The sequence below is a fragment of the Heteronotia binoei genome, chromosome 2 (assembly GCF_032191835.1).
Source record: "Heteronotia binoei isolate CCM8104 ecotype False Entrance Well chromosome 2, APGP_CSIRO_Hbin_v1, whole genome shotgun sequence".
Classification (NCBI taxonomy): domain Eukaryota; kingdom Metazoa; phylum Chordata; class Lepidosauria; order Squamata; family Gekkonidae; genus Heteronotia; species Heteronotia binoei.
Genome location: NC_083224.1, coordinates 93,609,608 through 93,635,878, shown reverse-complemented (window position 1 = coordinate 93,635,878; position 26,271 = coordinate 93,609,608). Strand labels below are relative to the sequence as shown.

Below are 26,271 nucleotides of genomic sequence, written 5' to 3'. Positions count from 1 at the left end.
TAAAAAGTGAAAAGAATGCAAAATTCAGGTGAAATGGCCAGAATCTGGGAAGTCTAGAATAATGGGGATACTGAGGATTAATACCCATCTTCCACAGTCGACGGTAGCCTGTCCAGGGTGTGTATAAGTTCCTCATCAGAGCGGAAGGAAGAGGGCCGACCTGGGGAACGGGTGAAGGAGGCACTGCTCTCAGATGTGTATCTGCCAAAAAAGGGGGTGAGGCAGGGAGAGATGAATTATTGGCTTCCTACTGGGACTAACCAAACCCATATTTAAAACTTCCTTCCACACAACCAAGGGGTCTCACCTGTTATGATGCAAGTCATTCACCATTTCAATTTCCAGTGGAAGAGTCAGAACAAAAATGTCAAGGGTCACACAGAGATCACAGAGGTCAATGGTGTGCATGGCCTTACAGCTCTCAAGACAGCCTAGCACTTCTCCTGGAGAAAGAAAACATACATTACTCAGGCAAGAATACACTTGCTATGACCCACTTTTCATATACTGGAGAGGCTGGGTTTCAACTGTATGACCTCCCAGGCAATTTCTGGGATGCTAATACTAAATTTGCAATCCCAGTGGTCCCTCTGACCCAGCCATGCTGCTCCCACACCAAGACCAAGACTTTTTTTCATTCACCCAAGCACGTGGGCAGCGAGAGAACAGGCACAGAACTATGCTGACTGCGCAACTTCACCGAACATGTCAGGTGCACGAAAAGGGGTGGCATATCCTGCTCGAGTAGTTCTTGGTCTGCTAAAGAGTCTCCCAGCACACTGAAGGAGTCCTCATCTTGGTTAACAGTGTTGGAGTCTGACGGGGAATCTGTTTCTAGAGATTCATGGTCCAGCCGGTCCCGATACTCCACCTCTAGTTCTGGATCACTCTCAGTGCCAATACCACAAGCAGATGCATTCCCTGTGTATGAAGTATTCATTAGGCAAATTAAATAAAATCTGAAGTTTCAGAAAACAATGTACTGAAAGGATGACGGGACTTTGACTCAAACTAAAGTACTCTAAAACTCTCTAAAAGATTATCCTGAAGGGATAAATGTTCTCTGAATATTGAGACAATGGCTTTGGATGTTACAGAAAGTATTGACACATGGATGTATGACAGACTTGTCTCTGAATCATCTCAGAAATTCTTTATGGTGGTAGAGCTAATGCATGCACACTGTTACAATATGCAGTTTTAGGAAGCATAGAAACATCTTCTAGGATTGTTTTCTCAGGTACATATAAAATGGTTGATGAACCAAAATTCTCTTTCACACATGGAAACATACACATGAGAAAATACAGAGACATCATTTCAAATGAATATGATTGATTGCTACATGATAAATGTCAAACCACAACTGAGATTAAGCATGAGTGTTGACTCATCTAATTTGCTGTCTCAGAGGGCCTGGGCACCTAACTGCTTAAAGATAATGGGAATGTTAGTGAACTGAATTCCAAGTCACACCAGCAACTTCAAAGTAAATTTAGACCTCATGAATTTTTCACTGACATCTTGCAAGCATAGACCAATTTTGTTTATTTATTTATTTTATTCAATTTTTAGCCCACCCTTCCCGTAGGATAAGCTCAAGGTGGGTTACATCATAAAAACTGATGTTTTATTTTATTTACATTATTTATAGTCTGCCTTTCTCACAGGGACTCAAGGTGGATTAAACAACAACCAACAAAATGGGAAGTTCAATAACCAATGCATTAGGATTTCAGAAGTCTGGAACCAGAAGAGGGAACTGAAGCACAGCATAACTATTAACATGACACGTTAAGTGGCGCAGAAATTACATAACAGGATCCTACTTACAATAAATTATAAAAAGAAGTACAGACCACAGACCCAATAATTTATCCCAGTAAGTTGAGTGGTCTTTAAACTTTTAATGGGATAGGGCAGCTGAAATGCCATTCTACAGTCATTTCACATGACTATGCAAAAGTGACTCTGTGCTTGTGTGTGTGTGCGTGTGTAGTGGAGAAGTCATCCAGTAATAGTCTACAGTCCAAGCAACTTTACTGGTTTAGCACCTGAATAACTCCTGTGAGCTCAGATCCTTACATTTATTCTCCCTGCTCCTAGTCTGCTAGCTTTAAATAGAAAAGTAGCTCAGTTTCAATAGTTCTAAAGGATTTCAACACCCTTCCATAGGTGCACAAAATCCTTTCTCCATCCAATTCAGGGGTGGGGGGGAGGAGGTATACAGGGAATCCTGTATAAGAAATTATATGCACCACAACATCTAGGAACTTCAACAATCATAATTGTACAAAGCACAGAAGGGTTTGTTTTATTATTTTCTTGACTTGTTTTATTGTGTGATTTGCTTTAATGGTCTTGATTGACAGCATAAATTTTCTAAACAGACAAATAAAGCAAAATTTCTCTTACCTTCTTCAGCTGCCAGATCAGTTTCTGAACTCTCCACATCTTCACTTATTTTCCTATCTGAATGGTCTCGAGACACTTCCTCCTGAGAAGCGACAAGAAGCTACTTGTGTATCAAATACAAAATGTGGGTTCTTGATCCTTCCATGTTTGGCTCTTAGTGGCACACAGCTCCCTCTAGTGTCCCTCCCAGGGCAGAGAAACAAATGGATCTTCCTACCTCTTTTTTGGCTGAAGGAGGACAATAGAAGAAATAATGAGGATTGGATGGCACTGGCTTAAAATGCAAACTGCCGATCTCCAAGAATTTCTCCTAGGAAATAAAGGGGAGGGGGAGAGAGACAAATGTTAGCTGCCCTGAGCCTGTCAAGGGAGGGCGAGATATAAATCTGATAAATAAAATAATAAATAAATCTGATCCTGGATTAAATGGGCTACTATCACTGATCCCATCCAGTGAATCAGTCTTTCCCCTGTACCTGGATGATCCTGTGCAAGTCAGGGTGTGCCTGGCAGGGCTGGCTGCTCTCTAGCAGAGAGAGGGGAAACTCCGGACAGCAGCTCTGCTTGGACTCTTGGGCTGGGCAGGAAGAGATAAGGGAATCTTGCTCATTGAAATCCTCCGTCTCAGCACTGCAGTGTGGGGTCAGGAAAAGTCAGTTCAGTCACAAATATCCCTATACATCCATCCTAAGGCACCATATTCACACACCTATTCCTCAGTAACATGCTCTTCAATCAGAAGCAGCCCATGTGTCACCCCTACCCCCACCTCAGCTCCATACAATGCAAGTATTCTGATCAGTCACATACAAAGGATAGTTATGCACAGGTGATGCAATTCTCTGAGTATCTACATGAGGAAATATTTTACTGAACATCTGTATTCCAGAACTAACAGAAATCTAGAAGCTCTTTACAGATCCAGTTCTCACAAACTATATGGCCATTCTGACTATATAAGCACATTGGAATGGGCTCAGTTTAGCTTGAGCATGGCTGGAAAGTGGTCTAAAATCAGAAGCTAAGTTTCCGGCTATGGGGCATTCCTTACCTCCCAACAATATATATACACACTAAAAAAGGTTCAACAAGAAATAGAGGTTGATAGCCATGTAAACATCAAGGTCCAGATGTCCCCACCTCCCTGCTCAAAGTAAACTTTCCAGAGAATAAAACAGCATTTATGGTTCAAAGGAAGAATATCCAATCCACTGTATTTCCATTGCAAACTTCTCTGTACCCAATTTGATAGATGTTTAAAAACTTCTGTGCTTTCTTGAACACAAATGTTTTAAAATAATAAAAACAAACATTGTTCCCTCAAACAGAATGCCTAGAAAGGACAGGTTTCTTACCTGTAACTGATGATCTTCGAGTGGTCATCTGTGCAGTCACACATATGGGTTTATCCGCCAGGATCGAGCCCATCTCGGAGTATTCAAAGCAATCCTAAAGCGTTATTTTTGGCGCGCCTTTCCCCTCGTCCCGGGGAGGGGGCAGCGACTGCGCATGCCCAGACGAGGGGGGAGGCGGCCAACCCACTCAGTTTCTTCCCGCCGTAGGTAGGTGTATAAATGCAAGATGTGGAAGTCCAGCAGCGGGGAAGGCTGGGTGGGTATGTGTGACTGCACAGATGACCACTCGAAGATCATCAGTTACAGGTAAGAAACCGGTCCATCTTCATCGTGGTCTCTGTGCAGTCCCACATATGGGTGACTGGCAAGCTATCTTGCAGGAGGCGGGTGCTGGATCTGTAAAGAAGGTCTGCAAGTTAGAGTAGAGCAAGTAAAATAAAATTGTACTCACAACAGGCCGCAGACGACTTCAGTTGAAGATTGATCTCAGCACGGCCTGCCCAAATGATGTGTCACGCCGGGCACGAACGGCGAGAGCGTAGTGCGAGGCGAAAGTGGATGGGGACGACCAGACCGCAGCAGCGCAAATGTCCTCCATCGGAACGCCCTTACAGAAGGCTGTTGAGGTTGCGACCGCTCTGGTGGAGTGAGCTCGCAAGTGCTCAGGTAAGGGCTGTTTAGCCAATTCGTAGCATAAAGATATAGTGGAGGTAATCCATTTGGAGAATCTCTGGGTAGAGATTCTGGTACCCTGATTATGAGTAGCATAAGATACAAAAAGTCTGTTGTCTTTTCGGAATTGTTTAGTTCTGTCGATGTAAAAGGCTAGAGCTCTACGCACGTCGAGGTGATGTAGGGTGCGTTGGGCCGTGTCTGTAGGGTTTTGGAAGAACGCAGGAAGGATGGAAGGCCTCCCTAGATGGAAGGGGGAGACAACCTTAGGCAAGAAAGCGGGATCAGGGCGTAGTACTACCTTGTTATGGTGAAAAATGGTATACGGGGGATCAGCCCTGAAGGCGCAGATGTCGCTGGCTCGCTTGCCAGTAGTAATGGCTACTAGAAGGGCAGTTTTCCACGTCAGAAGGTGTAAGGGAATGGAAGCCATGGGTTCAAACGGTGGCTTCATTAACTGACTGAGGACTAGGGATAGGCTCCAAGCAGGCTGTATTTTACGGATTGGAGGGTGGAGGTGAAGAATTCCCTTCAGGAATGCCTTGGTTGCGGAGTGAGAAAAAACAGTGGAGCCATCGATGGAAGGATGGAATGCAGAGATAGCTGCGAGGTGCACCTTCAGGGAGGAGTGAGATAGACCAGTTTTGGAGAGAGTCAAGGTGTAGGTCAAAATCTGGTTGATGCTGGCAAGCTCAGGTCGAAAGGAATGAAGTTCAGCATATTTGGAGAAACGTTTCCATTTGAGGGCATAGGATTTTCTGGTAGCAGGCTTCCTAGCATTGAGGATGATATGACGAACCTCTGGAGAGAGGGTTAGGAACTGATTCTCCATGCTGTGAGGCGGAGGAGAGTCGGGTTGTGATGAAGAACCCTGCCGTTCTGTTGAGAGAGAAGGTCCTGAGCTTGCGGGAAGCGGTGAAAGAGGCCGTGCGACAGCAGGAGGAGAGTGGTGAACCAAGGCTGACGTGGCCACCATGGAGTCACTAAGATGCAGTTGGCACCGTCCATCATGATTTTTTGCAATACTCTCGTAATGAGAGGAATTGGTGGAAACATGTACAGCATTGGACCACTCCAGGATTGTAGGAAGGCATCCCCTGCTGACAGTGGAGACGGCTGGCCTCGTGTGAAGAAGCACGGGCATTGAGCGTTGTCCTGTGTTGCAAAGGCATCTATGTCCGGTGTGCCGAATCTCTGAAATAGCGGAAGGAGATAACGGCGGTTGATGGACCACTCGTGATCGTTGATGGGACATCGGCTGAGGGTGTCTGCTTGCACATTTAGGGTTCCGGGTAGATGCACAGCAGATAGGAAAATGCCGTGGGCAATGCTCCAGTGCCACAGGCTTAGGGCTCTTTTGCAAAGTCTGATGGAGGCAGTGCCCCCCTGCCGGTTTATGTAGAAGACGGTAGTGATGTTGTCCGATGTGACTTGGACATGCTTGTTGTGAAGCGATGGCAGGAAAGATCGTAGGGCCCTGTGGACTGCCATCAGCTCCAGACAATTTATGTGGAGGGAGCTCTCGTACTCCGTCCACTGGCCCTGAACTGTAAGCTGTCCTAAGTGGGCTCCCCATCCCCACTTTGAAGTGTCTGCGGTGACAATCACCGAGGGAGGAGTCTGGACAAAGGACATCCCCTTGAGAAGGTGATGGCGCACAGTCCACCATTCGAGAGAAGGGATGATGTGAGCTGGGATCGTGAGCATAGTGAGCTGGTGTTGACGCTGAGGATGGAAGGTCCTCACAAACCACAACTGCAGAGGACGCATGTGCAGTTTGGCAAACTGAAGCACCGAGGTGGTGGCGGCCATGAGGCCCAGCATCCTCTGAAAGGTGAAGGCTGTCTGAGAACGATGTAGAATAATGTCCCTGGCCAGAGACATAATGTGTTGTGCTCTGTCTGTTGGTAGATATGCCTTGCATGACACAGTCGAGAGGTGGGCCCCTATAAATTGTATTGATTGAGTAGGGGTTAGATTCGATTTGGAGATGTTGACTTGGAGGCCCAAAGAGGCCAGGAGGGACAGGGTCATCGAGACATCTGACTGGAGTTGTTCCTTGGAATGGGAGACGACTAGCCAGTCGTCTATATATGGGTAAATGGAGATGCGTTGTTGTCTCAGCATTGCTACTACCACCGCCATGCACTTCGTAAACACCCTCGGGGCTGTAGAGAGGCCGAAAGGAAGAGCACGGAATTGGTAGTGTTGATCCCCTATGGCAAATCTGAGGAATCTCCTGTGATGTTGGCTGATGGAAAGGTGGAAATACGCATCCTGGAGATCTATTGAAGCCATCCAAGCTTGTTCTGGGATCAACGGAAGGATGGATTGGAGTGTGACCATTCGGAATTTCTTGTAGCGAATATGGTGGTTGAGTTTCCTGAGATCTAGTATAGGGCGCAGCCCCCCGTCTCTTTTGGGAACGAGAAAGTAGCAGGAGTGGAAGCCAGTGTGATGACATTGAGGGGGGACTGGTTCTATGGCCCCCTTGGCCAGCAAGGTTGCTACTTCCTGGAGAAGATGAGGTGATGGAGGAGTAGAGATGAACCTGCGGTGTGTTGGGGTCGAACTGAACTCTATTGAGTACCCGTTTAGAATGATGGAGAGTACCCAGGAGTCGGAAGTTATGGTTTCCCAATTGTGGAAGAACGGCTGCAGTCTGATGTCTAGGCGATGAGGTGGTAGGAGAGGGGTGGGGAAGTCAAAGAGACTGCTTATTGGTCGGTGTTGACTTTTTTGCAGTTTGAGGGCGTGCCCTCTGTTGAAATGGTTGTTTAGTTTGAGTCGGTTTGCGCCTCCATGGCTCGTTTTGGCGCGGAGATCTGGATCGTTTGAAATAACTAGGTTTCCAAGGTCTAGGTTTGGAGGCGGTTGGAGGCTGGGTGACACCTAGCCTCTTCGCTCTTTTCCTACTATCATCAACGTTGGTGAGTATGTCATCCATTGTAGCGTTAAATAGGCCCAGGCCATCAAAAGGCAAGTCCTCAATTTTGAACTTGATGTCAGGCTGCAGAGAAGAAGACCTGAGCCATGCGTGTCTGCGCAGGGCGATGGCTGAAGCTAAGGTTCTGGAGGAGCATTGGACTGCATGGCGGGCAGTATTTATCTGTTGCTTGCTCACTCTGGAGAGCTCCTGCAGCGCGTGGTTGGCTTGCTTCTGAGCAGGTTCTGGAAGGGCAGTGACCAAAGAACTGAGTTGCGTAGTAAGGTTGTAAGCATACGCGGAAAAATAAGCCATATAATTATGTATCTTGGTAGTGGCCGTGGTGAGGGAATAAATTTTTCTCCCAATGGTGTCCAGCTTTTTACCTTCCTTCTCGGGAGGAACTGGGTGCCTAGTTTGTTTAGATTTAGAGGAAGAATGGACAATCATAGAGTTGGGAGCCGGATGGTTGAAAAGGAACTTAGACTCTGGCGCGTGTACCTTGTAAAGTGCCTCAACTCTCTTAGACGTCGGAGGTACCGAGGCTGGCTTGTCCCATGCTTCTTTTAAAGTCTCTAGGTGGACTGGGAGCATGGGAAAGGAAGATCCTGTAGGAAGATCTGCATGCACCAGGTCGTAAACCACGTCAGAGACTCTTGGTACATCAGTAGTCAACTTCACATTAAGAGAAGTAGCCATGTTAGATAGAAGGTCCAGGTACGACTTAGGGCCTTCTGATGGAGAGAGATCTGCAGGCTTAACTATGTCGGAGTCTGGAGAATGGAGGTCTGAGACTGAGGAATTGGACGATACAGATTGTTCAGTCTCTGAATCATTAATGTCAGCGTCTGGAGTTTTGTTGACCTTTTCAGGTGCAGGAGGCTCCGGTCTAGGAGGTTGTGTCGGATTGATAGGAGAAGGTAGTTTAGGCCTCTGGTATTCATGAGGAGACGGGTTTCGGTACCTAGGGCGGACACGTTCGTCGGAATGGTCCTTGTAGTAAGGCCTCTCTCGGAATCTGGAATCCTCGCGGGACCGAGAGCGCTCCTGGTTGCGATGTCTGTAGAAGCCGGGAGAGGGTGATCTAGGGTATCTGTAATATCTGTGAGGTGATGGAGATCGAGATCTTGAAGGAGAATAATAATAGTAATGGTCCTTATGTCCACTTTGGGATCTGAAGTCTCGGGGTCGAGGAAGTTCTCTCGGAGTCGAGGGGTTCCTGGTTAACACTGGCGTAGTGACAGGATGGAGCGTAGGGATCTCACGGAAGCGGTCCTCGAGAGGAATGAGGTGTTGACTTCTCATCGACTTCGGGGACTTGGTATCTAAGATTTGGTCTGGCAGCGATTCGTGCACTGATGGAGATCTTGAGCTGATGCGCACTATTTCCAGTGGCGTGATGGCCAGAGTCGAAGTGGATTTCGAAGCCGGAGTAGGCCGGTTCGAGGGAACGGTGGTCGTAGTCGGTCGAGGTGTGTCGGGCCTGATTATGACGACGGGTTCGAGAGGTCGAATCACGGTGCCGGGTTCGAGAGGCTTGCGGCTGAGTTTCTGTCTCTTGGGAGACTTCGGGTTCGAAGGGTCATCCGGAGTCGAAGAATCCCTCGGGGTCAACTCGGTACGGTGTCGTTTCTTAGAGTCGTCAGACTTCTTGTGGTGCTTGCCGGATTTATGCTTGCTGGGAGCCTGCGCCACGGAAGCAACCGGCGGATTCGCTCCCTTTGAAAGTAGGGAAGACGGAGAGGACTGCGAGACTGAGGCTTGCGCCATAACCGGGTGAAGAGAGGACTCTAGTAAGTGGCTTTTGAGTCTTGCCGCGCGGTTTTTTCTCGCTTGTTTGCCGAACTGGCTACAGTGCACACACGAGTCTGTTCGGTGGGCCTCACCGAGGCAGAAAAGGCAAAGAGAATGCCCGTCGGTCGATGGTATTTTCGCTGCACAGCGAACGCACCTTTTGAAAGTAATTTTTTCTTTTCCCTTCCTTTCCATCCGCCCGGAGAGAGAGGGGGGGGGGGGAGGACGAAAAGACGAAGTAGAGAGAAAGATTTTTTTTTTTTTTTACGATACCAGAATGAAGAGAAGAGGAACGAAGCGAAGAACGACGTAGATCGGAAAGGGTGAAAGGACTGCAATGAAGCGGGAGATCAGCGAGATAGGTGTTTTCCGGACGGCGGTAGAGAAGAAACTGAGTGGGTTGGCCGCCTCCCCCCTCGTCTGGGCATGCGCAGTCGCTGCCCCCTCCCCGGGACGAGGGGAAAGGCGCGCCAAAAATAACGCTTTAGGATTGCTTTGAATACTCCGAGATGGGCTCGATCCTGGCGGATAAACCCATATGTGGGACTGCACAGAGACCACGATGAAGATCAGCCTGTTTGTGAACCATGAACATGGCAAGACTCATGACAAATTTTGTTTTGTGGTTTGGTTTATGCCCATCCCTAATAATAATCATGTGAAGCTGTTTCTAGCTATAGGTTCCCATCCAACCAAAGAGCTGGAAGCTGTAAAAACTGCAGGACTGAAATAACACTTATTTTGAGAAGGTGCTCACTATTCTGCTAACCATTAAAACCTCGAGACAAGGGAGTGGAGTACACAGCCAAACATCATCACAGCTTCTTACCACAAGAAAACAACTTGCCAAGGGTAAGTTGTTGGAACATGGAAAATTACTAGTTACATCTAACACAACCTCATAACGGAACATTGTATATTTAATCCATTCCAGTCTGTTTCAAGCCTGGTCATGAGTCCAAAAGACCCTTGGTTGTGGATGACCTGAGCTGAGAAAGGGACAGGGGGAGTATGGCCATTTTAATTCTCTTGGACCTCTCAGCAGTTTTTTGTACCTTCAATCATGGTATCCTTCTGGACCACATTCCAGGGCAGGGACTGGGAGGCACTGCTCTGAGATTGTTTCAAGTCCTACGTCAAAGGTAGTTTTCAGAATGTGATGCTGGAGGATTTCTGCCTTCACCCTTGGTCTCTGGCTTACAGGGTCCTGCAAGGTTCTATCCTGATCTCATGCTTTTCAACATCTATGTAAAGCCACTGGGACTGGGGATCTAGAGATTTGGGCTGAGTTGTCATGAATATGCAGATGACATTCAGCTTTTTGTTGTACTCCCAACCAATGTTCCCTCTAAGCTGCAAAAAGTCTTGTGAGCAAAAATTCTACTTTGTGAGCTACTAGCATTAAAGTTGTGAGCTACTGCATAAATTATTCTGCTCTGGGGTCACCTTCTTGAGCTAAGACAAAAATCTGTGAGCTAGCTCACATTAACTCAGCTCCAGCAGATCCCAAGTAGGATGTAGAAACTGGGAACCATGCCTTGAAGCAGTTTTGGGAAGGATTAGGGCTAATAAACAAACTTGATCCAGACAAAACAGTGGTGCTATTAGTGGGGGGATATAACCTAGGAATGGGGGGATATAACCTGTTATGTATGGAGTTGCACTCCTCCTAAAGGAGTGGGTTCATAGCTTGGGGGTGTTGCTGGACCTGGGCTTTATGTTGGATAAACAGGTGGTAACAGTGGCAAGATCTGCCTGTATGTCTTGTCTTCCACCAGTGGGTAAAGACTTTTTAAATTTGTTGTACCTCTAGTAAATGCTTATTGGCCCCCTCCCTGGTTTGTGTTATCTGTATTTCTACAAGTTTTTATTGCATTGTTAAATATTTTATGTATACATTTTAAATGCTGTTTTAATGTCTTGATGTTTGCTGCCTTGGGGACCCCTATTTGGGCAGAAATGAAACACAGAAATGTTTTATAGAAATCATTTTTAAAAAAAAAAAACAGCGCTGGTGCTACACAGACCATTTCTGGTTCACAACTCAACTGACCTTGAAGGCTCACTGCTGTACTCTCTATAGATTTTATAGGCTCACTGCTGTACTCTCTATAGATCCAGACCCTGAAGCAGGGTAGAGATTCGGTTCCCCAATACTCCACTGAGTTCAAGCTTCTGACCCAAGACCTGGCCTGGAACGAGGCTGCCCTCATGGACCAGTATATGGAGCGGCTGGCTGACGAAGTCCTTGATGAGCTGGCACGAGTATACCGACAGGCCACGCTGCAAGGCCTAATCATGCTGTGTCTCCGTATCGATGGCCACCTGGAAAGCCGCCACCAAGCGCGCAGCAGCGTCCGTCCCTCTCAGCTGCTTCGCCGCCCAGCAACGGTGCCAACCCCAGGACTGACGACCCCGAGCCTATGCAACTCAGGGCTGCACAGCCGTGGCTTACCCGAGGAAAAAGCACGGCGCTGCTCACAGAATCTCTGCCTGTACTGTGGAGGGGCGGGGCACTTCTCCTCCAGCTGTCCCCCCAAGCACACTCAGCCCAGTACCATGCCACCGCCGGCAGTAAAAGACCAGCCCCAAGTCTGAGTGGACCCCCCGACTTGGGGCACCTAGCCAGGTCCCCTGAACCCTATGTTACTGGCCAGGGCCCGTTTCTCATACAGGTCACACTTGGCTTGCCGGATGGGCGTTGGCTGTTCATCTACGCCATGGTCGACTCAGGGGCCGCTCTCTGCTTCATCGACATGGCCTTTGTGAAGCAACACCACATCCCAGAGCAGGACAGACACCCTGACCCTGGTTGTAGCCATCGACAGGCACCTCCTCCACTTCGGTCCGGTGACCCAGGAGACCACCTGGTCACGCTCCAGATCCATCACCATCATGAGCAAGTACAATTTGATGCTGCTCGCATGCCCCACTTTCCCCTCATTCTGGGACTCTCCTGGCTCGTAAAGCACAACCCCCTCTTGAACTGGGCACAGGGAAAGCTGAGCTTCAAGGACCCTTGTCCTCACCAGGCCCGGTCGGCCACCCTGGCCACCACCGCCCCGACTGCTGGTCCTCTACTTCCCCCAGCCTACACAGACTTTGCCGATGTCTTTGAGGAAAAGGGGGCCGACCAGCTCCCCCCGCACTGGCCTTATGACTGCACCATCAATTTGGTACCAGGGGCACCCCTGCCCATGGGGCGGCTCTACCCCATGTCCAAACTGGAGCTAGCAGCCCTGCGGGACTTCCTCGCCAAAAATCTGGAATGGGGTTTCATCCGGCCATCCACATCCCCACTGTCCGCCCCTGTTCTCTTTGTCAAGAAGAAAAGCAGCAAGCTCCAGCCCTGCAAGGGCTACCAAACCCTGAAAAAAATCACCGTCTGGGACCGCTACCCTTTGTCACTGATCCCAGAACTACTGGATCGCCTTAAGGGGGCCCAGGTCTATACCAAGCTGGACCTCCAGATCGCATACAACTTGGTGCAGATCCGTGCAGGAGACGAATGGAAGACGGCATTCAGGACCCGCTATGGCCAGTACGAGTATCTCGTGATGCCCTTCGGCCTGACCAAAGGCTGATGAACGCCATCTTCTGCAACCTGCTCGACCGCTTTGTGATTGTTTATTTAGATAACACTTTAATTTATTCCCAAAGCCCCGCCCAGCACGCAGGGCACATCTGCCATGTCCTGCAACACCTGCACGAGAATGGTCTTTACGCCAAGCTAGAGAAGTGTGCCTTCAACTTAACAGCAGTCGAGTTCCTTGGCCACATCATCTCACCCCATGGGACTCGGATGCACCCGAATAATGTCAAGGCAGTCCTAACCTGGCAGATGCCACAGAACTGCAAGGACGTACAGCGGTTCCTTGGCTTTTCCAATTATTACCACCAGTTCATCCCTGCCTATGCCGACGTAACCATGCCTCTGACCCAGCTCCTCTGGCCCAAAGAGCCATTTCACTGGATTCCAGAGGCAGACCATGCCTTCACCACCCTAAAAACCTGCTTCACCACCGAGCCACTCCTATGTTACCCAGACCCGCAGCTGCCGTTCACAGCAGAGATTGATGCCTCCAGCATGGCCCTCGGCGCAGTGCTATACCAGCAGGGGGACCCTCCCAGCCGCTACAACCCTGCGCATATTACTCACAGCAGCTGATGCCCGCACAGCGCAACTACACCATCTGGGAGCGGGAACTCCTGGCCATCAAGACTGCCTTCAAGGTTTGGAGGCATCACCTTGAAGGGGCCCGCCACCCCATCCAGGTCCTGACTGACCACTGGAACCTGGAACATCTACAGACTGCTCAATGCCTCACCCAGCGTCAGATCCGATGGTCCCTCTTCTTTTCTCGGTTTGACTTCCGGATCACCTACATCCTGCAGAACCAGAACCGGAAAGCGGACACCCTCTCCCAAAAACCGGAGTACGCTGTGCCTCTAACGGAGGAGACCCCAACTGGGTTCATCCTTGCACCCTTGGTCTTCGCTGCCACCACAACTCGCCCGACCTTAGCTGCAGACTTCCATGCCAGCCACGCCTCCTGGAAGCGCAAGACGGCCCGGCCGGGGACCTCTCTACCCACCAAGGTCTCCTCCTGCACCGTGGCCTCCTATATGTGCCTCTGGGGCCCCTCCGGGCTGACATGCTCCACCTGACCCACGACTTCCCTCCTGCGGGGCACTTCCGCCAACACAAGACCCTGCATCTGCTCCTGCGGGAGTTCTGGTGCCCTCGCGTCCATGTCAACGTGGCCCGCTATATCGGTTCACTTCGCGGGGCCTTGCCCGAGCATGGTCCAAATCAATCTTGCCGCTTTCCGGCTACAGCTTCCGGTCACCCTCCGCATCCACCCGATCTTTCACTAGTCCCTCCTAGTTCCTGCTACACTACCGGATCCCATCTGACCACTGCCTCTAGCGCCGCCTCCACCTGTCCTGCTCAATGACAAGGAGGAATACGAGGTCCACCGGCTCCTGAACTCCCGAATCCACCATGGGGACCTCCAGTACCTTGTGGACTGGGAAGGCTATGGCCCCGAGGACCATTCACAGGAACCTGTGGGCAGCCTACACATCCCAGACCTTGTGCAGCAGCTCCACACGGCCTACCCTGACCGGCCTGGCCCGTCTTTTTTGGGGGGGGGGGTCCTGCGGGGGTGGGATAGTGTCATGAGCCCTGACAAGGAGGAGCTGGAAGGGTTAACAGACCTGGAAGAGTTGCCAGCCAATTCCTCAGCTGAACAAACAGCAGCTGGCCCATCAATCACTCTCCCGGCACCAGTGTCAGCTGTTGACGATCAATCTCCTCCAAGCTCCCTTCCTCCTATCTCAAGAGTTCGAAGCAGGCTCCGGAAAGAACGTTCAGAGTGAAGACATGAGGCACGCCAATGCTTCAGATCTCTCAGCCCTGAGTTCTAGCAGAGTCCCTGACACCTTGTGAGCAGGCTGACTGAGGCCTCCATATAGCTCCCACCCAGGACCTGGTAATCTTGTGGAAGCAACAAGTCTATTCTCAGGCTTGCATCCACGCTCCTTCCTGATCCTGACCTGCTTGATTTCCTTGGCACCCTGACCTTTTGGCTTTTGGACATTGACTTCTGATTCTGGTTTGTGTTTCTGCATTGGTGACCTGGCTCCTGCTTGACTTCCTGGACTTTGACCTTGGACTGGCTTTGGACTCCTGCCTGCCTGCACCCTGAGAATGCGACAGAGGGCATGATCAGCTGGCTTCCATACCAGGGTGTTCATTCAATGAGTTGGAGTCTGAAAGATCTGAAGAGGTACCAAATCAGAAAGAGTCGGGTCTGGTATGTGAGATGGCATCAGATGAAGTGGATCAGAGCTGCTCCAAGGGTTGTTCAAACGCTTCTTCCTGCCATGTGTGCTCTTGTCACTGTTTGACTTGTGATGTTTATCTTTCTTCCGTTTCTTAACAGGAGAAGCTGAAGAGGTCTGTAATGTTGACAAGGGTCGTTTTGGTGCAGACATATCAACAGTCACAGAAGTAGAGGCAGCTATTGACATGGATGCTGATGTGCTCAATTTTGACAGCGTGTAAGTGCAGAAAGAAGCTACTGCCGATACCAAAGTTCCTTCGGGAGCAGATTTCTTGCCCATTTTGTGTGGGACGATTCCAGAAGGGCTGTACTGAGACAAGCTGCACAATTTTTGCGGGTTAGTTTCCCAAACTTCAAGCAACGATGGCACGTATTGGTGGGATGACCTTCTCCCAGGCAGAGGAGACAAAGAGAGTGTCCGTTGTTGGGTGTAAGGCTGCTCCCACAGGGGGAACAATGCTTGAAGCACTCCCACATAAGCCCAGTGGCGGTGGTGGGGAAACATCTAAGAAGATAAACAACGAATCTAAACTACTATAAAACTCTAACCTTTTTTTGTAGCTATGAAGAAGTGGAAAGAATATAACGACTGGAGCAAAACAGAAGAGGTCCGCTCACATGCACTGTCAGAAGAGAACTAGCGGGATCCTGGCGTCCTCCCCCAGGGCATGTGTGGTGGAGATCCTGAGCATGCCCAGTAGATGGGCGCAAAAATCCTCACTTGTAGCTTTAGAATCACTGTCAGAGTTGGCACAGGCACCGTTGTTTCCAACAGTGCAAAGCACAGAGTCCACGATGTAGACCCATCCTGAACTTAAAAACATATAAAAACTTGTTTAATTTTCTAAGGTCTAGAACTGGTCAGCGATCACCATCTTTTTTGTCAACCAAAAAGAACCAAGAATGGAAACCTAAAATAAGTAAACCTTCTGGAACCTCCTCCACCACTCCTTTGTCTAAAAGCTGTTTTTAACAGAGCTGCAAGTTCCTGAAATGGGCTGTCAACAACTACAGAAGCTGGTTGGCAAAGACGCTGGGAACGAACTGATAAAATCCAAACATTTGAAGTGATTTGGTGCCAGGCATTGGCAAACCATGCCAGCCTTTCTGCAAAATTCAACTCAGTCCTGGTAACTGGAGTGGTCAGTTATAATTTTGAATGCTGTTGTCCTTGATCCCTTTGAGGAGCATGTTGAGCTGGTAGGGACTGAGGTGCCCCTATGTTTTGTGAAGGCAGGCGCCTAGAATGGGAACTGAGGATACACAGAGTGTTGCTGAGGTATATGGTGCTGTCCTTATAAAAAGGTGTAGTGAACCCATGCTGCCTTTCCAGGAACCACTGTCTCTGAGTTGGAACTGAGAAATATACACTTAACGACCTAGCCATCCATCTGTTTTTCTTCATTGTTAAAAAAAACCAAAACATCAGTGGATTCTGGAAATAGTGTTGACCACTCAATGGGAAGGTCTTCTACCCTAGTTCGGGTCTCAATTGGTAGTGACATAATACAGAGCTAGGGTACATTGTGGTACTATGGCAGAAGCCATGGACCTGGCAGAGATATTTGCTGAATGATTCCCAGCAATGATTTTCTGCTTAGATAATTTTATAGTTTCAACCTGGATTAATTTTGCCAGGTTCTTGGGCTTATCTGGGAGCAGGTCTAGGTACTTGGACAGACTTTCCCAGATAAATAACTGGTAGTTTGGTGTAGTGGTTAAGTGTGTGGACTCTTATCTGAGAGAACCGGGTTTGATTCTCCATTCCTTCACATGCAGTTGCTGGAATGACCTTGGGTAAGCCAAAACTCTTTCAGAGGCTGTTCTGGGAAGAGAAATTTCTGTCAGAGCTCTTAGCCCCACCTGCCTCACAGGGTGTTTGTTGTGGAGAGGGGTAGGGAAACGAGATTTTAAGTTGCTTTGAGACTACTTCAGGTAGTGAAAGAAGGGGTATAAATCCAACCCCCCCTCCTCCTCTTCTTCCCCTTCCTTCCTCCCCCCCTCCCCTGCTGATGGCTTAATAATTTGCTATGCAGAAATTTAAAGCTGAGGATTCATAAAACTTTGTCAGTCAGAGATGCATGTCGGCCTGGTCAATGGCATGCCTGCATATCCTCTATAATGATGGATGAAGAAGCCAAGTGGGTTGATAAATAGCCGATTCCTGCTTGACTCTGTATAGGTTTTTAATCTTCCGAGGAGTAGCTTGGAAAGATGCAGACTTCTTCCAAATAGGAACAGTTAAATCAGACAAGCCCTCTGAAATAGGGAACACAACTGATGTGCGGATCTGAGAACAAAGGCGACTATGGATTTTATCCTTAGGTCAGTTATGAGAGATCACCACATTGATTTCAAGTGCCCTAGCCATCCAGAACATCTGTTCACCATATGGGTGCAGATCTTCAGTTGGAGAGACATAGTTAGGATTTTCAACTGTATTGTCCATGGATGTACTTTCAGAGCTACCACAAGAGGCTGTGGAAGCCACCTCTGCTTTTAGGAAACAAAACAATCGCTTGGACTGGAAGTCTCTAACATAAGACACCAAAGGATCCAGTTCCTTGGCAAAATCAGGATGGTCTCAGTCCCACTGACTTAAATAAGATGGTAACATACACTTCCTCTTCCACTGACCTAGAAGCTTGCTTTTTTAATCTAAAAAAGATTCTGAAACACAGACAAGATACACACATTCACTGCTTGAGTGAGGCAGCTACAAAAAACCCCAAGTTTTGCATTTTGTGAATCATCCACTGCTGGATCAGCCCAACTCAGGGCTGTATAATGTCTAGCTGGCAACGATTTTTGAAGCCAGCGTCATAATCCATCCCGGCATTACCCAAGAACTACCAAACTAGACATCATTTCTAGGTTCATATTGGGAAAGTACACACTCCTGTCACTAAACTGAAGCTTCATCCACCTCACATTCATTGCTGCTGAGATTTCAGCAGTTCAGTGTTAATGTAGATTCACAATAAAAACTCCACCATTTAAAGCTTTTGCAGCTTTTCCCATCACATCTGACTTCAGTATGGTGTCTTTTTTTTTTTAATTCAAGCCTGAACAAACATGCTGAGAGGCCCCCAGAGCTGGTGCCCACTTGGTATATTCCCAGGGCTATAGAAAGGGGTCCTGCCAGCTACAAAGCTGGACTTCAGAAATCCAATTACATCCATAGGGTGTGCAGAAAGGGGTAATCCAAGGCAAAGTCACACATTAGGCAGCAAGCATCTAGGAAGAACAGAGAAAATCCTTGGAAGATAAACTGTATTTCTAAACACCCACCATAGCCAGAGCATCACATTCTTTCTGATCTAACTGTGTTTCTATGAAAACACCACTCTCACCTGGAGACAGAAACTAACACACCCCGCCCTTGGGAAGCTTGCATTGTTTCTCTCTCTAAACTGGTAGGCAGGTGATGGTGACGCTCACAGAAGGAGCGCACGTGGCTGCAGAGGGTAAGTAGGAAGCTTGTGATGTCTATCTCTTGAAGAAGCTCCTCACAATAATCCACAGCTATTAGCAAATCAGGGCAGCTGATGCTATGACCTTGTTGAAGGCTCCGGAACAGCCCTGAAGAGAAGAAGAGAATTAAAACACTATGCAGCCATGCAGAGACGCTTAGGAAGGTCAACATGTTAAGAAGGAATGACAAACATTAAAAAAGAAAGCACCGTATCTTACTAGCTGAAGCTCTCCCCATTTCTCCTCCAGGCGCACTATATGCATGAGGATTACAAGTTTATCAAAGCCATATGGCAGTGCTCAGCCCCCTCTTGGCCTTTCAGAACAAAGCCAAGCCCCGTTTGATAGCAAACTGGAAGAGACAGGAGTGACATCTTCCTTCCCTGCCATGAGGCAGAGTACTTCTATTTCTTACCTTTCACGTAGCACTGGTGAGAATGTTCTTGAAGCAAGGTGCAGTAACTCACCACTTCCTTGTGCTTGGGATCTAGCCAGGGAGCACTGGTGGGGCGCTCGACAGACTGGCTTCTAAAAGGCAGACAGATTCAACAATATGACAAAGGCAAGGGCAACATTATACAATGCAAGGCCCCAATTCTTGTCAGCCTATCACTTCAGTTCTCCTTTTATCTTTATTTCATTACTCTGGCAGTGATGTGATGATTTAGCCTACTGTGCACAGGCCTGTGTGCATCCTTTGGGCACCAAGTAGCAACAGCAACAATCCAGATCCCTTGGAATCAAGGAACAAGGGATGGTACCATGAAGCATGACTTGTTCAATACATGCAGAGATGCAGCTGAGCTTGCTGGGTCTTACAGCAGAAGCTCACCTGAAAAAGATATCCCGCAGAGGCTTATCTGGCTTAGGAGTGATCATCTGCTCCCGTAGCAGCTCCAAGGAGCAGCTGTAGATATACACAGGGCAGCGGACTCGGTAGCTTTCATTGATGTCAGGCTGAGACACCTGGCGGCTGAAGGAGATACGTGCTTCTCTTCTTGGTGCAGCATCTGGATCTCCAATCTCTTGGCCAATTTCTGTAGATGAGATACCCTTAGGGAATGAGCAGGCCTCTCACACTTGGAGATCACCTAGTTTAGTACACCACCACACTGAGCACTGCTTTGTATTGTTCTCATGTCCCCTTTTCCCCTTCATTGTGCTCCCCCTGCTTTTATATAGCATACACCAACTCCATGCTCCGTTGCTTAATGAGGAATGAATACAAGACTAGCATATGGAGAAGTGTCATCTTTCTATCTTCTCTAAACACTCTTGCTCTATCACTCTGTCAGAGTCCCAACCATCTCATCATGAGAGCACTGATAAAAGGACAGAGTGAGTAGATAAGATTAGGGTCCATTGTTCTCATTTATACTTCAACATGGAGTTTATGAGATGGCCTTGGACAAGCTGATATTTCCCAGGGCTATTGTGAAGACATAAAACTGAGGTAAGAAGAAGAGAAGACACTGGATTTATGCCCCGCCCAGAATCCCAGAGCAGTTTACAATCTCTTTCCCTTCCTCTTCAATGTGAGGCAGGTGGGGCTGAGAGAGCTCTCCCAAGAACTGCTCTTGAGCAGAGCAGCTCTGAGAGAACTGTGACTGACCCTAGGTCACCCAGCAGCTGCATATAGAGGAGTAGAAAATCAAACCCACTTCTCCCAGATTGGAGTCTGTTGCTCTTAACCACTACATCAAACTATAGTAAAGCAATCAACAAACTTCTTTAAAAAAATAAAGGAACACAAAAATCAGTCTCATTTAGGAGAAGGTTCATATAAAAAAAACCTGGAGGATATTGTTGAGGCCATGAAGACAAGACAAAATTTGCATTATGAGCTTCCAACAATTTAGTTCTGTTTCAGGCATGCGCAGAAACACTGTGGTGCTGCATTTTTTGTCCTGTAGCTATCTGCCTTGCATTTGGGATTAAGCAGCTTTTCAGCATATGGCAGTCTAACTATCCCATGGCATGAATATTTGGCTGGTGCAAAATACAGCAGCTAGGTCACCTTATTTGAAGACCACAACTTTACTCTCTTAAGACAACTATGCAGGCTGCCTTTTGTTTCTGGGCTGGTTATGATATTTATAGCACCAAGCAGCTTGGGATCAAGGTACATAAGTAAAGGACTACTTATTTAATAATAATAATAATAATAATAATAATTTTTTATTTCTATCCCGCCCTCCCCACCGGAGCAGGCTCAGGGCGGCTCACAACATAAAACACACATTACATCAGTTATAATTATAAAACACGGTTAAAACAATTACAAAGTATTAAAATTCACATAACAGTATGGCGTTATAAACAAGTTTCAATAAATTTCAGAAGTAAAAACATTTCAAGAATAAAAGCATTTCTAGCAGCATATCTAGTTTTGTCACAAGTTTTTTCACTAATTTTTTCGCTAGTTGAAGGCCATCTTGAAAAGGTGGGTCTTACAGGCCCTACGGAATCCCTCTAAACATCGTATGGCCCTCACCTCCTCAGGGAGTTGGTTCCACAGTAGTGGAGCAGTAATAGAGAAGGCCCGGTCCCGGGTGGCTTTCAGTCTGGCCTCCCTTGGCCCAGGGATATTCAGCTGGTTTTTCCCAGATGACCTCAGTGCCCTCTGGGGCTCATATGGGGAGAGACGGTCCCTTAGGTAGGTAGGTCCTCGGCCATATAGGGCTTTAAAGGTAATAACCAGCACCTTGTAGCGAACTCGGTATGCCACTGGCAACCAGTGCAGTCCGCGCAGCCCCGGCCGTATGTGCTCCCACCTTGGGAGCCCCAGCAACAGCCTAGCCGCCGCGTTCTGCACCAGCTGCAGCCGCCGAATTCGGCACAAGGGCAGCCCCATGTAGAGGGCGTTGCAGTAGTCCAGTCTCGAGGTGACCGTAGCATGGATCACTGTTGCTAGGTCACGGCGCTCTAGGAAGGGGGCCAACTGCTTCGCCCGACGAAGATGAAAGAACGCGGACTTGGCAGCGGCTGCTATCTGTGCCTCCATTGATAATGAAGGCTCCAGAAGAACCCCCAGGCTCTTGACCCTGTGTGCCGCTTTAAGCTGCACACCGTCAAGGACTGGCAAGGGGATTTCCCCTCCCAAGGCACCGCGACCCAAGCACAGGACCTCTGTCTTCGTTGGATTCAACCTCAGCCCACTCAGTCTAAGCCAGCCTGCCACGGCTTGCAATGCTAGGTCCAGGCTTTCTGGGACGGAGCCAGGCCGGCCATCCATTAGCAGATAGAGTTGGGTGTCATCAGCATATTGATGGCACCCAAGTCCAAACCTCCGGGCAATCTGGGCAAGGGGGCGCATATAGATGTTAAATAACATCGGGGAGAGAACTGCCCCTTGTGGGACCCCACATACTAGTGGGTGCCTCCGGGACCGTTCCCCCCCAATGGCCACCCTTTGTCCCCGTCCTTCGAGGAAGGAGGAAAGCCACTGTAAGGCCAATCCCCCAATCCCCGTGTCGGCGAGCCGGCGGGCCAGTAACTGATGATCAACCGTATCAAATGCGGCCGACAGATCTAACAATATCAGCACCGCCACGCCGCCTCGATCCAGATGCCGCTGGAGGTCATCCACCAAGGCGACCAGCACTGTCTCCGTCCCATAACCCGGACGGAAGCCGGACTGGTGAGGGTCTAAGGCGGAAGTGTCATCCAAAAAACTCTGCAGCTGTAACGCCACTGCCCTCTCTATAACCTTACCTAAAAATGGTAGGTTCGAGACCGGCCGGTAATTTGCCAATTCGGCCGGGTCTGCTGTACTCTTTTTTAGGAGAGGGCGGACCATGGCCTCTTTCAAAGATGTTGGAAATTGCCCTTCCAAGAGGGATCTATTTATGATATCCCGTATAGGATATCTAAGCTCCCTCTGGCAGGATTTGATTAGCCAGGAGGGGCATGGGTCAAGGTCGCAAGTTGTAGGGCGTACAGTTGAGAGGACTTCGTCGACTTCCCCAAGACTAAGCGCGTCGAAGTGATCCAAGATAACACTAGAAGACAGGCACGGAGCCCCGGGTTCATCTGCTGTAGTCAATGTGGCAGGAAAGTCCTGGCGGAGTGACGAGATTTTATCTGCAAAAAATTTCGCAAAAGCCTCACAGCCTATTTCCAATTCTTTCATGTTTGGTCTGCCTTGGGGCAGAGTGGTCAGATTCTCAATTATCTTAAATAATTGTGCTGGGTGCGAATTTGCAGATGCAATCCTAGCCGCAAAGTATTCCTTCTTTGCAGCTTTGACTGCCATCTCATAAGACTTCATAAACGTTCTGTAGGATGTTCTCGTCGCTTCGTCACGAGTATGCCGCCACCGCCTCTCTAGTCGTCTGAGTCCCTGTTTCAGTTGGCGTAGCTCCGAGGTATACCAAGGAGCCAGCCTACTTCGGGGGCGCAGAGGACGCCGGGGTGCAATTTCGTCGATGGCCCTGGATAACCTGTCATGCCAGGTATTTACTAGGTCATCGAGGGAATTGCTAGGGGGCCAGGGGTCCCGCAAAGCCCTCTGGAACCGCTCAGGGTCCATCTGACTCCGCGGGCGAGCCAAAATAGGCTCACCGCCCATACAGGGTCGAGGGGGCGCACCCACACGGGCCTTAAGGGCTAGGTGGTCCGACCATGGCACCGCTTCTACTGCGATACCGTCCACCAGAATCCCGGACGCAAAGATCAAGTCTAACATGTGTCCGGCCTGATGCGTGGGAGTGGTAACAAATTGGGAGAGTCCCAGTGTCGCCATGGAAGACACTAGGTCCAGCGCCTGATTGGAGGCCGCGTCGTCTGCATGGACGTTGAAGTCACCCAAGACCATAAGCCTTGGGAACTCCAACGCCCAGCCCGCCACCGCCTCCATCAGGGCTGGTAAGGCGCTGGCTGGTGCGTTAGGCGGACGGTACACCAGCCAGATCGCCAACCCCTCCCCCACTTCCCACGCTAGACCGGCACATTCCAAGCCATCGATCGTTGGGGCCGGGAGAGCCCTAAAGGAGTAACCCTCCCGTATGAGTAGCGCCACCCCTCCCCCCCGGCCAGTGGTCCGTGATTGGTGAAAGACCGAGTAGCCCGGGGGCACCATCTGGGAGAGAGCCACCGTCTCCCCATCCCACACCCAGGTCTCGGTCACGCAAGCCAGGTCCATATCCTGCTTGAGCAGGTAGTCCCTAAGGATTGAGGTCTTGTTATTTATGGACCTGGCGTTACATAACACCAATGACGGAGACTGACTTTCCCTCTTGGCCCCACTACCTGCCACCTCGGGATGGGACGCAGACCGGAAGAGGGTCGAGCACTGTTTTGTCTCCGCCTTCTTCCCACATGGTTCTGTCTGCTCCCACCGTCATACCTCCCCCTCCCCATGAGCACTGGGATCCCTAGGCCAGACATCTGCTCCATACCCGATCCTTCACTAGTGTCAGTTAGCTTGCTACCTAGTTATCTTATCCAAAGCTTCACCACCCTCACGCTCCTCTGCTCCACAATTCCAATTGCCTGGTCTTTCCACATGTATCTGTTCATCTGTTGAAATAATCTTTTGCAGCCCTCCTATGCCTCCCTCCTTTATATGAGGCATAGTGAACCATTACAAAAAGCATGGCTATTTCAGTGGAGGCACCCCAAAATGCAGAATGGCTAGGGCTGCCAGTTCTGTGTTGGGAAATTCTTGGAGATGTTTGGCGTGGAGTCCAGGAAGGGCAGGGTTTGGAGGGAGGAGAGACCTCAGCAGGCTATAATGCTATTGAATTCAGCTTCCACATTCTCCAGGGGTACTGATCTTGCTAGTCTGGAGATCAGTTTTCATTTGGGGAGATCTCCAGCCACCACCTGAAGGTTGGTAAGTAACTCTAAGAATGCCCTCCCTTCAGCCTGATTGCAAATTTAGTAGAACTGTAAGGTAAAAACATAGATTTGCTATTTTAAAAACAAATTGTTATTCTGTTCTACTTCAATTGCAAAGATTTTGTCTGGTTTTAATGTTCTGTTGATTTTATTCTGTTTGACCACATTTTTTATGTTGCTGTTGGAACTGTAGATGCTTTGCTGCTTTGTATCTTAGAGGGTCGTTTTTATGACGTGATTTTTATTGTCTTGTTTTAAATGTGTAAACTGCTATTTTGATTGAGAGCATGATAGAAACATTTTAAATACAGTCCAGTGGCAGGGTTACCCCCAACATCTGTCAGAATAGTTCTCCTCCCCACTTGAAAATTTGTACATTCTCCTGGGAATTTACCCTGTCCTTACATTTGCTTTCTTCAAGGGCACTTCAGTATTCTTCAGGTGCCAAATTTCAACAAGTGTCAAAAAACCTATCTAGATGACAGTTAATTACGTAACTCTGATAATTCAAAATGAAATCTGCTGCCGAGCTGTTGAAGCTAGAGATTATAGCTATGGTTTGAGTCTGTTGTTTTACACATCCTGTTTTTACAAAAAGAGGGTGCTGAAAATAGAAGCAGTAGTGCCATACAAATGCTCTGCAAAAAAGTAACATAACTTGCTCCTTCAAATTCAGCTTTTCTTGTAGACATTCATTTTCCACAAGCACATGACACTGAAGTCTTTGGCTGAATAGCTTGCATGACATTTCCTCTCCCACTTCATACAAACTGCTCTTTTCAAGGCCACAGGTTCATAAGATACTGTCTTTCGTTCTGCAAACTGCAGGTCTCTATATCATACAATCCACAGACAGGATGCAGCCCCCTGTCCACTTGCAGCTTGTCTTTCCTGATTCCTTTTGTATGCAGCTAAATGTAGCTGTGTTGAGATAACAGGAAGAGAAAGCAACAGCAGAGAAGAGTATGTGTGCTGTGGCTTTTTGCAAGTGCCACTAGGAAGCAGGGCATGTGTTGGTTTGCTTGTTCCTTTGTCAGGTAACTGTGTCAGTGTGGGCAGGACCAGAGTGTGCCACTTTCTGCAGGGAAGATTGTGGCTCAATTTAAACAGTGAGGCAAAGAGGCTCCCCTGTGCAAATCTGACTAGAGTCTCAATGAAACTGCTGCAAGCCACACAAAGTAGCTATGCGTGTTTAGTTGGCAAGCCAGCACAATATCCGCAAGGACTATGGAACTTTGGTGTGCAAACTATGTGTCTATTTTTCAAGGACTGCAGCACAGTTCAGACAAGACTTTGAGCATTGAGGAGGCCTCATTGGGAGAGCAAAGCAGGCAAAAGAATCAGTCTCGGGTAGGATTTCTTTCTCCTTTGTATGCAAATGGATGCCACCTGTCCCACCAAGAGATTTGAGTGCCCATACATACCAGGAAGCTGCCTTCTCTTTCACAGTCCCATCGTTACAGGCTGCTCCCTTAGTGGTGAGAGAAAATCACTGTTCCTGTGTTTACAGAGCCACTGCATATCACAGCCTAAAACCAAACACCTCCACCCAAGATCCCAAGCACAAGAGACTAGCTATGCTGCAAAAGCAAGTTCCTTACCATTGACTGGTGTGACACTAACAGTCGGAAGTAACTCTGTAGTCTCCAGCTCCTGTTCGCCTTGGAAAGGTGTTGATTCAACTTCTTTTGAGGCATTTTCTGACTCATAAGCTATCAATCGCTGTATGTCTGGAAAAGAAAATTGGAGTAAAGCGTTGCAATGCAGGATTCGTATATATCCTTTCTTTCACTCTTCCTCTCACCACTATTGCACAGTGCAGACCAGAGGGGAGAACCTGGATCTGCAGGAAACTCAGTTGTGCAGCTGCATATCTGGTAGCACAAAGAAGATATTTCCTAATCTGAACATCAGCAATGTATGTGCTCAATTATATTTATAGCAA

The 26,271-nt window shown here is 48.4% G+C and overlaps 1 protein-coding gene across 1 annotated transcript in view; it reads right to left on the bottom strand.

The window, feature by feature from the left end:
• Positions 1-26,271, bottom strand: part of SZT2 (SZT2 subunit of KICSTOR complex) — a 139,239-nt gene that overhangs the window by 56,325 nt on the left and 56,643 nt on the right. The window contains exons 25-34 of the mRNA XM_060233013.1: positions 25,928-26,056; positions 19,318-19,522; positions 18,901-19,013; positions 18,365-18,593; positions 2,892-3,045; positions 2,633-2,725; positions 2,416-2,497; positions 643-921; positions 308-443; positions 85-201 (exon numbers count right to left, since the gene is read on the bottom strand). Coding sequence (XP_060088996.1) covers positions 85-201; positions 308-443; positions 643-921; positions 2,416-2,497; positions 2,633-2,725; positions 2,892-3,045; positions 18,365-18,593; positions 18,901-19,013; positions 19,318-19,522; positions 25,928-26,056 — 1,537 coding nt within the window. The remainder of the gene's footprint in view (positions 1-84; positions 202-307; positions 444-642; positions 922-2,415; positions 2,498-2,632; positions 2,726-2,891; positions 3,046-18,364; positions 18,594-18,900; positions 19,014-19,317; positions 19,523-25,927; positions 26,057-26,271) is intronic.